This window comes from Moschus berezovskii, chromosome 4 (assembly GCF_049115385.1).
Source record: "Moschus berezovskii isolate FMDL1 chromosome 4, NW_MosBer_1.0, whole genome shotgun sequence".
In the NCBI taxonomy this organism is placed as follows: Eukaryota; Metazoa; Chordata; class Mammalia; order Artiodactyla; family Moschidae; genus Moschus; species Moschus berezovskii.
The window spans coordinates 92438536-92453345 of record NC_142463.1 but is presented as its reverse complement, the minus strand read 5'-3'; the positions used below and the strand labels follow the sequence as shown (position 1 = coordinate 92453345).

Genomic DNA, 14810 nt, shown 5'->3' with positions numbered 1-14810 from the left:
CCTTTCCCTAGGGTTCAAATATGAATCTGGTCTGTGCCCAGAATCACTCTTCTTTCCCAACCCTACCTCTCTCCTTTTAATGAGATCTCTCTTCTTCTAATAAATTCATTCTTAATACTTCACATACATGGAAACTTAGCAGCCAGGCCCTTCAAACATACCAGAAGGCATCAGCTTAAATTCTCAAAACAACTCATTTGTCATTCTCTTAAATTATTTCCATCAACAGTTTAATTCAGAAACTCTTGAAGACAGAAGACAATACCACAGAAGCAACACAGAAATGAAAGGACTGCAAATTCCATCCCAAGAATCTTATCCAAAAGAACTCTCTTGTGATTCGCCTGGCTGGTGGGGACTGAAGGGAACCTGGAGAATTTTCAGTGTGAAGACTGCCCTGGGCCACATTGATCACAATGACACTATTGTGCAGCGTGCCTCTTGGAACAATATCATCAGGAAGCGAATACTAAACTGTTTTCCCAGAGGTGCTAATGGACACCTAATCTGTCATTCTTTCATTACTCTTGCCAACTGCAGGACTCTGCAGAAAGACTGGCCAGGTTAGCAAAGTAGTCTGTGGCTATGAGGCTGAAGGGTATTAACTAATTTGTGCATAAAATAAGCCCAAGCATAATGACCTTGATGGCATTAATATTCTCTCTCTATTGAGTTAACTGGTCATAGACTGGGTGGTGGTGTTGTTCAGTCACTCAATCGTGTCCGACTCTTTGCAACACCACAGACTGCAGTATGCCAGGCTTCCCTGTCCTTCACCATCTCCTGGGGTTTGCTCAAACTCATGTCCATTGAGTCAATGATGCCATCCAACCATCTCATCCTCTGTCGTCCCCTTCTTCTCATGCCTTCAATCTTTCCCAGCGTCACGGTCTTTTCCAATGAGTTGGCTCTTCAGACTGGGTATGTTTGAACATTTCCTTACTAAATGGGTATTTAATAACATGCAATTACTATGAGTTGAGATAAAATCTCCTGGTTACATGGAAAATGTGCATGAAGATAATTCTGAATTAAATCTAGAGTATATTAAATCTTCAGCATTATAGACATTAACAATAGACTCTTTACCATGGATATTGAAATTGTTTCCTTTATTAGAACGTAAGCTTCATGAGGGCAGGGAGCTTTGTTTTGCTCATTTCCCTATTCTGAGTATGAGTATGCTTGACTTAAAGTTGTGTGTGTGTTAGTTGCTCAGTTGTGTCTGACTCTTTGAGACCCCACAGACTATAGCCTGCCAGATTCCTCTGTCCATGGACTTCTCCAGGCAAGAATACTGGAGTGGGTTGCCATGCCCTTCTCCAGACTTTAAGTTGAAGCTCAGTAAATATTTGTTGAACAAATAAAAATGTTTGGTGGCATAAGAGAAGAAATTTTTAAATTATTAAACTCTATCCTCAAGAGGGGAAATGGGAATTGCATGCCTCCTCTCAGATGGTGAAGAAACTGCCTGCAATGCAGGAGACCCAGTTTCAATTTCTGGGTCATGAAGATTCCCTTGGAGAAGGGAGTGGCTACCCACTCCAGTATTCTTGCCTGGAGAATTCCATGGACAGAGGAGCCTGATGGGCTACAGCCCATGGGGTTGCAAAGAGTCAGACACAACTGAGAGACTGACACTTTCTGAAGACATTAGAAATTATTTAAAACAACAACAACAGAACAGCATTCTAATGAGACATATCTGTGGGATGAATTCCCTTTATAAGAAGGTTAAGAGCTTTAGTTTAGATTTTATGTTGTTTCTGTGATCTAACATTTGCCCCTGAAAGGTATGTATATGTGTATGCATCTGTGTTCCAGCAATAACTGGCTGGTCAATTTTAAGGATAAAGAGACATATTTGCTACTCACAGTGGTGAGGAGACTTAAATAGAAATCATACTTGGAGGACCCATGTGCCCACTTGGATTATTCTGTGAGAGATATCTGAAGCATTTGGGTTTTGTGGACTAAATAACTCAGACTCAGAGAATGAGCCACTGGGAGCAGCAAGAGAAAGTTGCTGGGATGAGACCAACTCCTTGGGTACTGGTTAGAGCTTCCGAAAGTACACACAGCAGAGGTTAGGAAATGACAGGGTTCTCAGACCCGAGAGTGTGGTAGAAAGATTATAGACTGGGTTATCTACATGTCAATCATCTAGGAAAGGTGTAACTAGTGTCTTGTTTGCTTTCCTGGGACTATTAGAAAGGTCCCATTGGTACCCTAAAACTAGGATCTATACAAAGTATCTAACGATCAACTATAACACATATCATTTTGTTCTTCAGCTCTGGACTGAAGAAGAAGTGGTGGTGGTGTCAGGGCATTTAATTACATTGGCCTTGGCCTCCCTTCTACAGTCTTTTTGCAGGTTCACTAGACAAAAACCACTCTGCCATGAGAGATTTGCAAATGAAATATGGACTTCACTCTGGAAGCATCAAGTCTATGTGGCCTAAGTTTCTAATTAATGAGATTAAACCAGAGTCTGGATTGGACCTCCACGAAGGCAGCTCAAATAGAGCATCTATCACAGATTTTGCATTGGTTAAAAAAAATTTTTTTTTCTTTCCTACACTGTGATTTCTTTAAGTTACTCCAATCAATCACTAAGTCTAATAGACCTGTACTTCCTTGTGTAGTGGAGGGATGAAACTGTACAGAGAATGGTGCCGTGCCTCACTTTTCTTTGGATGCTGCACCCATCACAGGGAACAACAGTCTGAAAAGAGAACTATCCAGGAGTTCGGGACAGTGATCTACATTGAATGGTGACTCATGATGGAGGAAATAGCTGGTGAAGAGCCTAGGATGCAGTGGGGACCTGGGAGAGTGTGTTAATTCCAACTAGAAGGAGAACAACTCAGAGGGACATGAACCAGTTCCCTCTCCTCCTCCTCCTCCACGTACACTAGAGTAAGGAGAGGGTCATGATAATTCTAACAATAATTGTGATAACCCCTGTTCTTTCACATAGGCAGTATGACTAGTTATTAACTTGGAAAGATGTTATTAGGGGGTGGAAGATGATTATATTCTTCAATATCTTTCCCTCAGCCTAAAACAGCTTTGTACATCATTATTGTTAACCGATCATATGAGGCTTTAGCTAAAATAATCTTGTTTTAGAAACTGAAAAGTATCTGATCTTCATGGTCTGAGGAGTAAAGAACTTCTGAGATCAGTTGTGTGAAATCTGGACTATCCCAGACAATTTAGGACACGTGGTCACCACAACTACAACACATAGGTAAACTCATGGACACGTAATTACCTTTATATTCTTGAAACAGTACTAAGTTTCGGCCTTTCCTAACTTACAGGCTCATTAATGAAGGATTAGGTTACTTTTTCTATCTCTTGAAAACTAAAAAGTAAGGTTTAAGTGAGGGGATGCATTAGACTGGCTATCTTATCTCTTCAGTTCCGAGTGGTCTTTCTAGGTAGTTTGAGAATCTATAGTGGGATCTATCTGGGAGAAGGGAGTGGGAAAGTTCCTGCTACATATTTTCCTTTCACTTTCTAATCATTAAAAATGATTCAGGAGGGAAAAAAAAATGATTCAGGAGGTTATTTGCTTAGTGAAGAGCAAATATGTTTCTCATTTGTTTCCCTGCTGAAATTTGTTCCCCATTTTTCTTCAGTTCAGTTCAGTTCAGTCGCTCAGTCATGTCCAACTCTTTGTGACCCCATGAATCACAGCATGCCAGGCCTCCCTCCCTGTCCATCACCAACTCCCGGAGTTCACCCAAACTCATGTGCATCAAGTCGGTGATGCCATCCAGCCATCTCATTCTCTGTCATCCCCTTCTCCTCCTGCCCCCAGGCCCTCCCAGCATCAGGGTCTTTTCCAGTGAATCAACTCTTCGCATGAGGTGGCCAAGGTATTGGGAGTTTCAGTCTCAGCATCAGTCCTTCCAATGAACACCCAGGACTGATCTCCTTTCGGATGGACTGGTTGGATCTCCTTGCAGTCCAAGGGACTCTCAAGAGTCTTCTCCAACACCACAGTTCAAAAGCATCAGTTCTTCGGCGCTCAGCTTTCTTCACAGTCCAACTCTCACATCTATACATGATCACTGGAAAAACCATAGCCTTGACTAGACGGACCTTTGTTGGCAAAGTAATGTCTCTGCTTTTTAATATGCTGTCTATGTTGGTCATAACTTTCCTTCCAAGGAGTAAGCGTCTTTTAATTTCATGGTTGCAATCTCCATCTGCAATGATTTTGGAGCCCCCCAAAATGAAGTCTGACACTGTTTCCATTGTTTCCCCATCTATTTCCCATGAAGTGATGGGACCTAGATAAATGCCCAACTGCTGAACACAGTATCTTCTAAGGGATTATTCTATTATTATATTAAAGATCGACAGGGGACTTCTCTGGTGGTCCAGTGACTAAGACTCAGCGCTCTCAATGCAGTGGGCCCGGTTCAATCCCTGTGCTAGGATCTAGGGAACTAGATCCCATGTGCCTAAACTAAGGCCCGGCATATCCAAATAAATAGAAATAACAAATATTTTTATAAAAAAGATAAATTTTCAAAATGTTCTGAAATGTGAACTAAGTGTATCTATACTCCTCTATGATGGAGGTCAGCAAAGGTGAACTAAGACCCTCCACTTTAACAGTGAAGGCCATATTCCACTCTCCAGTGTTTCTGTTGCTTCAGCCTAGTGAGCTTTTACCCACAAAAGTCCTTCTTTGAACAGTCTGATCAAAAACAAGGTCTTTAAAATTTTTTTTTTTTAGATTGTTTACTCACAGCTAAACCTTTAGACAGGAGGCCAACTCTCAGTGGTCAGTTTCAAACAGGTTAACTTTGGGCTGAAGAGGTTAAAAAAACAACAACAACTCTGTGACTTTCAAACAGACAGGTATGTGATGTCACTATACTTGACTTTGCTCTCCTAAGGTACATCTCAGAGCAGTACTGTGGGTTTAAGAGAAAAACTTGAATGGGCAATTTCTGTCCAGTAGAGGTGAGGAGTGCAACTGATTAAGTGCCACAGATCTGGGTTGGAATGGTTAGACCTGCAAGCAGGAGGAGAGGAAGGTGGGGAGGGAAAGTCAGTACAGCCATGGTGTGTGCCTCCATGCTCCTTTATACAGATAGTCTTCCTCTGATTCCCAAATGTATGTTTATATACTGTGGCTTCCCAGGTGACTCGTGGTAAAGAATCCGCCTGCCAGTGCAGGAGACATGGGTTCCATCCCTGGACTGTGAACATCCCCTGGAGGAGGAAATGGCAACCCACTCCAGTATTCTTGCCTGGGAAATCCCATGGACAGAGGAGCCTGGCAGGCTAAAGTCCATGGGGTCACAAGGAGTTGTATATGACTGAACAACTAAAACAACAGCAACATGTTTATATATTGCTTTTTCAGTATAGGGTCAAGGGTAAGGTTATAAAGGAAAAATAATTACTGTCTTAAAAGTCTCAGGCTTTAGAAAACTAGGCTTCTCTGAGAAAACTAATAAAGTTCAGATGCACACTTCGTCCAAGTAACTCTTTGGTATTTGAGCAACCATTAGCAAAGGATAAAGATTTCTGGGGGAAATTCCCTGGCAGTTCAGTGGTTAGGGCTCAGTGCTTTTACTTGCATGCTGCTGCTGCTAAGTCACTTCAGTCGTGTCCAACTCTGTGTGACCCCATAGACGGAAGCATGGCTCTTGTTAAATCCCTGGTTGGGGAACTAAGATTCCACAAGATGCATGGCACAACCAAAAAAAGGGTGTTTTTTTTGGTCCAAAATGGGTGGTAGAACAAAGAAAGGAGGCTGAAAAACTGTTTGAAAATGATCACGTTAACTGCTGGTAAAATTCATAGATTAATTGATTGATTTTTTTAATGTCACACTTACAGGTAGGTAATATTTCCAGAACACCCAAGTATTTGGAACACAGTGCAGGGACTAGATATAAATGAGTAAATAGCCATCAAAAAGCACATACACCTTGCTCCTTAGGAGTTTTAAGTGCCCTCATCAGTTCAGTTCAGTTCAGTCGCTCAGTCGTTTCCAACTCTTTGCGACCCCATGGTCTGCAGCACACCAGGCTTCCCTGTCCATCACCAACTCCCAGAGTTTGCTCAAACTCATGTCCATTGAGTCAGTGATGTCATCCAACCATCTCATCCTCTGTCATCCCCTTCTCCTCCCGCCTTCAATCTTTCCCAGTATCAGGGTCTTTTCAAATGAGTTGGTTTTTCGCATCAGGTAGCCAAAGTATTGGAGTTTCAGCTTCAGCATCAGGCCTTCCAATAAATATTCAGGACTGACTTCCTTTAGGATGAACAGACAGCAGAGTTTGTTCAGATCATCTAGAACAGGGGTCCACAGCCCCCAGGCCATGGTACCGGAACCAGGCCACATAATAGGGGGTGAATGGTAAGAAGTAAGCGAAGCAAAGTTCAAGATGCTTTGCTTTGCTCACTCACCTGCTGCTCCCCACCCCCAACTCCCATTCGTGGAAAAACTGTCTTCCACGAAACAAGTCCCATGAAACAAGGTCAAAAAGTTGGGAACCGTTGATCTAGAAGACAGTGCAGTCAGCTGGAGCTATTCAGCACAGATAATAACTGATGGCTATTAATAATAATGGTAAAGTCCCTACCATTTATTGAGTGCTTATTATGGTCTACTGGGTACTGTTCTGCATAGCAGGTACAAATGTTATTTCCAATTTATAGTTAAATTTACCAATAAAATCAAGGCACAGATTAAGTAACTTGACATGTTGTACTTAATAGAAGTAAGTTCAAACCCACCTCTGTCAGACTTTAAAACTAAAGGCTTACCTGTTTTATTGCTGTATATTCTAATCCTAAATTTTTCTTAATATATTTTCAAAAAAAGACAAATCTATATTCCACTTTGATTAAGAGCATAGGGAACTATTAAAATGTTTTAGGACATTATAAATCTAACATATATATATGTTGGTATTTTAAAAATTTATTTATTTTTGAAAAAAAAATTTATTTTTGGCTGTGCTGGGTCTTCGTTGCTGCTCGAGGACTTCCTCTAGGTTTGGTGAGTAGGGGCTGCTCTCTAGTTGCAATGCTCGGGCTATTCACTGCGATGGCTTCTCTTGGTGCTGAGCACTGATTCTAAGGAGTGCAGGCCTCAGTAGCTGAGGCACGTGGCCTCAGCAAATGGGGCTCCTGGGCTCTAAAGCACAGGCTCAATAGTTGTGGTGCATGGGCTTAGTTGATCTGTGGCATGTGGGATCCTCCCAACCCAGGGATCGAACACATGTCTCCTGCATTGGCAGGCAGATTCCTTACCCCTGAGCCTCCAGGAAAACCCTGTTGGTATTTTAAAAGTAAGTGTTAAATATCTAGAAATTTCTATTATATGGAAGAGAATGGACAATGCCTTCATTTATTCATGTGTGGGTTCAAGGAAGGTTTGATTGCATATCTTTTATGTTTGTCTTAACCATTCCTTAAAGGACCTACTTTATTTAAAATTCCTCCTCTGGGGTAATTAACTCATCAAGATTTGCTTGAGAATTTTCCTAGTTTTAGCACTCGAAGTCCTGCACGGCAAGAAACTTCTTCCTCAGCCCTTGGAAAATCAGGATGGTTGTTCCCTTTAGCTTCACAACACATGTGGGTGCTTTAAGGTTGTTTTTGGATGGTAGTGATAGGATCGAATGGGCTTGAGTCCTCTCTAGGGAAGAAAGACAGAAGTTGAGTTTCTGTTTTTCTGGGAGCATCTCAACTGATGGAGAAACTTTTTCCTGAGCCCTCATTTCATTTTTAGTTTTTTATCACTTTTATACTTTTCTTTTGCATCCTGAACTAAATTTCTATCTCAAAGAAGCTTCCATTCACATTTCTTATCCTACCACATGACTACAAAATGGAATGAACTTAATTATTTCCCCATGTGATGACACATTAAATATTTAAAGAAATCAGTCATGGCTGCCCCCAGTCTTTCCACCTTCAAACAACACATCTCCTAACAACTCAACATTTCTTATATTATTTTACCATTACGATTACTCTCTTCCAAATACAGTTTCATTCTGTGCCTAGTTGTTCCGTCTTATCTGACTCTTTCCAACTCTTTGAACTGTAGCCTACCAGGCTCCTCTGTCCATGGGATCATTCAAGTAAGAATACTAGAGTGGGTTGGTGGGTTGCCATTTTCCTCTTCCAAGGGATCTTCCTGACCCAGGGATCAAACCCAAGGTTCCTCTGTCTCCTGCCTTACAGATGGGTTCTTTACCTGCTGAGCCACCAGGGAAGCCCAATATTGTCATTTCTAGAAAGCTAATAGCAGAGTATGTCACCTCCTTTGTCCAGAATCTTTTTTTTTTTTTCCTGAAACCTTAAATCCCACATTTATTATAAAGGTGCTATAACGGGAAACCCTGATCTTCATGATGGGCTTATCGGTAGGATTTCTGGTAGCGGGCACGAGCACCAGGACCTCCAAACTTCTTGGATTCGCAGCGACGGGGATCGGCTACCAGCAGGGTCCGGTCGTACTGGATGAGGATGTCTTTGATCTCCTTCTTGGAAGCCTCATCCACATATTTCTGGTAATAGGCCACCAAGGCTTTGGAGATGGACTGGCGGATGGCGTAAATCTGGGCCACGTGACCACCACCCTTCACTCGGACGCGGATGTCCACACCAGCAAATCGCTCCTTGCCCAAGAGCAGAACAGGTTCCAGTAGCTTGTATTGCAGCGTGCGCGGTTCGATCATCTCCAGGGGTCGTCCGTTCACCTTGATGAGACCGTTACCTCGTTTGCAGTGCGCCACGGCCGTGGCCGTCTTCTTGCGTCCGAAGACTTGCACCGACTGCAGAGGGCCCTTGGACGGCATGCCTGCAGACGTAGAGAAGAGATCCTCACCGCGCGGCACCGCAACCGGAAAAGCCTTTGTCCAGAATCTATACTTCCTTTATTATTATTTTTTTTTAGTAAAAGGTGAAAGATTTATTTGGTCTTATGCTTCCTTCAATTTAGCTTAATATCATAGGATTTTTCTTGGCAGTTATTAACTTAGATTGAATTCCTATCTACTCAAACTTTCAAGCATTTTTCTCATGTGCTTCTGCTACACTGTATTGCTTATCTTGTACATGCAGTTATTTTTTTCTAGCTTGAAGCAAAGCACCTTACATTTAAGTCTGTTAGATTTTCAACTGCCCCCCTCTGCCTGCTTTTCTAAAATCACCCATTTCCAGTTTTGTTTGACTTACAGGTTTGATGAGAATATTTTCATGTCAATAATTGAACTAATAAAAGGACAAGGCCTTCACTGGTTTCTTTCTTTATGTTTATATTAATCCACTAATTAGTCTTTAGTTACAATAATTCAACCATTTGAAATTAATCTAATTTATTAGTAACAATACATATTTACAACTTCACCCCATATAAAACCAACGTGGCAGGAGAGTGAAGTAACAATAGAAAACACTCTTTGGTGATGAAATATTTACTGCTTCTGTTAAAACTGTGGAACTGCTTTCTAGACCTCATGTTTTGTGACCAAGGAAGGCATTTCCCATCGTAATTCTCCACTTTATTTACTGGGCTTGGCACTGAGTAAATTTTAGTTATAAAAGAAGATCAAATCTTCTATCAAAGAACAAAGATTTGGCCTTGTTAAAGATGTTCCAAAAATATATCACAGATTTCTTAGGTAAGTCCAAAAGAGGAGTTACAAATAGGCTTAGGAATACACAGAGTCTTCCAAATGTATTCCTTTAAAGGAGAGGGCACTTTTCAAAAGGGTAAGTTTCACTGTGTTTGTTAAGCCATCAAAAACAGTTTAACCTAGTAGTCAAATACATTAGCTTTGACCTGGTTCAATGCCCAGTTCTGCCACTTGCCAGCTGTTTGATTTGGGGCAAATATATCAATGCCTTAGGCTTAGTGCCTGGCATCTAGTGAGAGCTATAAAAATAAAAGTAACTATTATTTATTAAGCATCATTTTATGCTAGGCACTGCATGAAGTGCTTAACATGCTGTCTCATGTTTTTTTTCCAAACAATTCTATGAAGTGGACACTTTTGTTATCCCCAGATCACAGGTGAGAAAAATTGAAATGGAAAGATTATGCAATTTGCTAAAGTTAAACATGGAAGAGAAGATATATATATAAATCTGACTCCAGACCAGGATCCCAAACACAGTTCTATCCTGCCAGTCCCTGAATATTGATAAAACCCTCACTAGGTCTTAAAACTTTAAGAGTGTGAATAGGAATGATACTGACCAGCAACCAGTCAGACAGCCTCCAGGAGCCCAAAAGGTCCTCCAGGGCAAAGTATTACTTTGATGATTCACCGGGGTGAGTTTCTGGCCTTTAGGCCTATAGGCTTAGAAATTCAATTTGTTATAGATTGTGGATTTATCTCCCAGAGCATAGTCAAGCTTCCAGAAACTGGTATTCAAAATCAGAGCACCAGTTTATTCACAATGAAAGTTATGAATAAAAATAGAATAGCCAACGGCTAAAACGTTTGTGTCCTGTAACCAGCACCTGAGAATCAGATTCTAAGGGCAGGCTGCTTGCTGAGCATGGAATCAGATATGAGGGTGTCTGTGTTATGTATGAATGTTTGATAGAACCAAACTCGTCCAGCTCCAAAGCAGTAATTTACTTGCCTCTAGAACTGAATAGGCCAATATAACCTCTCACTCAAAAACACTGGGATAAACACTACCAGCATTTGCTTCTTAGACCCACTTTTCTTCCTGTTTTTTTTTCCCTCCTTTGGTGGGAGGGGGGGATGAGCAATTCTTTCCTGATTTTAGGTTAATTTTTTTTTCAGGTTACAGCATAATTCTTCTTTTACTAATATTTTGATTTTTATATTTATTTATCTATATATTTATGTATTGCTACACTGAGTGACTTGCCAACCAGGGACTGAACCCATGCCCTGGGCAGTGAAAGTATGGTCCTAACCACTGGACTGCCAGGGAATTCCCAGTTTTTGAACAAAAATTCGCTGGTCCATTACACATTGATTTGAAGGTTTATACCTAAAAAGCCACTTTAGTTCCAGGTTTTTGCAGGGGAGTCCTCTCTCTGAGGTCCGGAAGTACTGACAACAACAATAAAAGACAAGACCCCATCCCTCTGGTGAAAGCTGTTTTCTCCTTCCTGATGATCTTGTTGGTTGGCTTTCTAGCTTCAGAAACAGAGAGTATTGCTGTCTGAGGCTGAATGCCAAAGAATTGATGCTTTCGAATCACGGTATTGGAGAAGGCTCTTGAAAGTTCCCTGGACTGCAGGAATATCAAACCAATCAATCCTAAAGGAAATCAATCCTGAATATTCATTGGAAGGACTGATGCTGAAGCTGAAATGCCAATACTTTGGCTACCTGATTCAAAGAACTGACTCATTGGAAAAGACCTTGATGCTGGGCAAGATTGAAGGCAGGAGCAGAAGGGGATGAAAGAGGTTGAGATGGTTAGATAGCATCACTGGCCCAATGGAGATGAATTTGAGCAATCTCTCTGGGAGAGAGTGAAGAACAAGGAAGCCTGGCGTGCTGCAGTCCATGGGGTCAAAAGGAGTCCAACAATAACTAAAAACTAAAAGATAATACTGTATTCTGTAGCTAGTGAAGAGATAGACTGCTCAGAGGAAGATTTACATAGTTCTGCAGACTCCACTGGTTGTGCCAGCTCTGGGTGAGCCAGGTGCACACGGTGTTAAGTGATTTGTTTTTTCTTGGCTCTTTGCTGTAGGTCCAAGCAGCTACATCAACAGTAGCCTTCCTACTCCCATGCAGAGCTTCCAGAATGCCTGGGAGTCTCCTGCTGATAACAACATGGAATGCTTGGAACTAGTGAAGATAAGGCTGGAAGCTCTACTGGGTAGAGCAGTCAACACTTAAAGGAGGCATGATCCAGCAATCCCACTACTGGGCATATACCCTGAGAAAAGGACACATGTGCCCCAATGCTCATTGTAGCACTATTTACAATAACTAGGACACGGAAACAACCTAGATGTCCATCAATAGGTAACTGGATAAAGAAGCTGTGGTAGATATACACAATGGACTATTACTCAGCCATAAAAAAGAAAATATTTTAGTTTCTTCTAATGATGTGGATGAACCTAGAGCCTATTTTACAGAGTGAAGTCCAAAAGAGAAAAACATCATACACTAATGCATATATATGGAATATAGAAAGATGGTACTGATGAACCTACTCGCAGGGCAGCAGTGGAGACAGACATAGAGAACAGACTCATGGACACATAGGGGAAGGAGAGGGTGGGATGAATTGAGAGAGTAGTATGGAGACATATACACTACCATATGTAAAATTAGATAGCCAGTGGGAATTTACTGCATGACGCAGGGAGCTCAAACCTGTGCTCTGTGACAACGTAGAGGGATGGGATGGGGTGGGAGGTGGGAGGGAGGCTCAAGAAGGAGAGGACATATGTATGTCTACGTCTGATTCATGTTGATGTATGGCAGAAACCCACACAATACTGTAATTATCCTTCAATTAAAATTAAAGACTCAAAGGAGGGAAGCTGCTCTCAGAACCTTTGGACCCAGGGTAACTGCAGAGTTTAAAGTCAAGTAATGGATACCTCAACCTACTCCAGTATTCTTGTCTGGAGAATTCCATGGATAGAGGAGCCTTGTGGGCTATATAGTCCATGGGGTTGCAAAGAGTCAGACATGACTGAGTGACTAACACTTTCACAAACAACGGATGCCTCACTACCAATGTGTGCTACATGGCAGCCATGAACAGCAGGTGACAGGGGAAAAGGGCGCGGACAAGCTCCTCTCTCCTTCTGCAAGTGGGGACTTTACACATCTTCAGGGTACAGGGAAAAGGAAGATGGTCCTGCCAGTGCAGTATTTCCCCAGCTCTAGACTACTGGGCTGCCATATTGGGAAGGTACAAGAATGGAAACCCCTCACTTTCAAGGCCTAGCATTCCAGTTCCGTTCTGCAGGATGGGAAGAATTGGGGTCTACCAGACCCCGAATTTCCAGTGCATAAACACAGGACACTGGATAGACTCAATAATAGCCACAGCCTCTCTCTGGAGAGATCTCTAAATGGTGCTGGGAGAGGGGCAGGGTGAATCAGGAAGTCAGATACTGCTACTGATTCTTTCCACTGAAGGCCAACCAGGGGATTAGACTGTCGGTCCACCCACTCCAAAAATCATGATTTACCATACCAACTTTGGGCTTCCCAGGTGGTGCTATTAGTAAAGAACCCCCCTGCCAATGCAGGAGACACAGAAGACACAGGTCAATCCCTGGATCAGTAAGATCCCCTAGAGAAGGAAACGGCAAACCACTCCAGGGTTCTTGCCTGGAGAATCCGTTGGACAGAGGAGCCTGGCGGTCTATAGTCCATAGGGTGACAAAGAATTGGACAGGACTGAAGCAATTTAGCACAGGCACGCACCTTTCCCCAACAATCATACATTAAAATGAAGCTCCCACCAGTGTCCAGGGGTTAACTGAGTAGAAGACTTGGCCCCTTTATGACTCCAGATTCTTGCAAGGAGTTTGTTTTCTGAACATTCCTCTCTGTACACTCCCCTCTGTCTTAATTGGCCCTACCCATTGAGGTATATTCCAGATATTTCTCCTGTATCTTTGGCTTGGCTCAAGTCTCTAAACCCTCCACGGAGGAGACTAAAAGCAGGGAGATGGCCAAAATAGGCAGTCAGGGAAGAGCACAGGCATTCCTATTGCATCTGCTCAGTCTCTCAGCAATCCTCGTGTCAGGGGACTACTCAAGTTTCCAGGCTGAGCCCAGAGAGAGAGGCTCCCCTTCCTCACTCCCAGTGTGAGACACAGCCACGTTTCTCAGAGGCAGTCTTCTGAGTGCTGAAAGTCATAGATACTGGTGATGAATGTGGGAGTTCTCCAGCAGCTCCCTTCTGGACACAATTCCTCGGAGCTGTCCCCTGGCTCTGTTTGAGGCAGGGTCTGAATGGCTGTACTCTCAGCATGACTCCTTGTCCTTTCTCTCATTATCATTGGTTATCACAGGAGTTGCTGCTCCTGGTTGCCACAGGTAATACCTATTATTAATACCTATTATTATTGTTGCTATTTTTAACACTCTTGAGAACCGACATTCAGGGCTGAAAGATTTCCACAAAGCCAGGCAGTAGTGACAGGCGACCACTTTGGCAAGGCTTGCTCAACTGATTGACTCAGAAACATCTGTTGAGTATTGGCACGTGCAATGTGAATGTGCAGCTTGATGATGTGGAGGGAAACAAAGACGAATGAGAAAACAAGATTCTCTCTTTCAGGGGGTTACATTCTAATGGAGGCCTTTTTTGTTATTGTTTAGTCACTGAGTCCTGTCTGACTCATTTGTGACCCCATGGACTGTAGCCCTCCAGGCTCCTCTGTCCATGGGATTTCCTAGGCAAGAACACTAGGGTGAGTAGCCATTCCCTTTTCCAGGGGATCTTCCTAACTCAGGGAACCTGCATCTCCTGCATTGGCAGGTGGATTCTTTACCACTGAACCACCAGGGAAGCCCAGTGGAAACCTAGGTATATATATAAATCACTGAAATATAAGGTGAGGACAGAACGGCAGATGACAGCTGTATTCTCCAAATCTGGAAAAGTTGAAGGAGAGCATTTTCAACTATCAGGCCACCAGGCAGATGCCTGCTCATCTCCTGGGGTTGTCTAAGAAGGCAACACTAAGGTTAATAAAGTCAATTGTAACATGTTAAGCACCATAAAGTAAATATTTCATAATGCCCTATGCACCCAGGGCATGTGTATGTAACAGGGGCTCA

General features: G+C 42.4%; 1 protein-coding gene across 1 annotated transcript; it reads right to left on the bottom strand.

Moving 5' to 3' along the window:
• Window positions 1-8405: 8405 nt before the first annotated feature.
• LOC148778092 (small ribosomal subunit protein uS9) lies at window positions 8406-8912 on the bottom strand. The gene has a single exon (XM_088835588.1). The coding sequence runs from the start codon at window positions 8850-8852 to the stop codon at window positions 8412-8414; it is 441 nt and encodes a 146-aa protein (XP_088691714.1). The 5' UTR covers window positions 8853-8912; the 3' UTR covers window positions 8406-8411.
• Window positions 8913-14810: the final 5898 nt, after the last annotated feature.

Excerpts from the sequence above, each read along its gene's own strand:
- LOC148778092 (XM_088835588.1), bottom strand. The coding sequence starts at position 8,852 with ATGCCGTCCAAGGGCCCTCTGCAGTCGGTGCAAGTCTTCGGACGCAAG.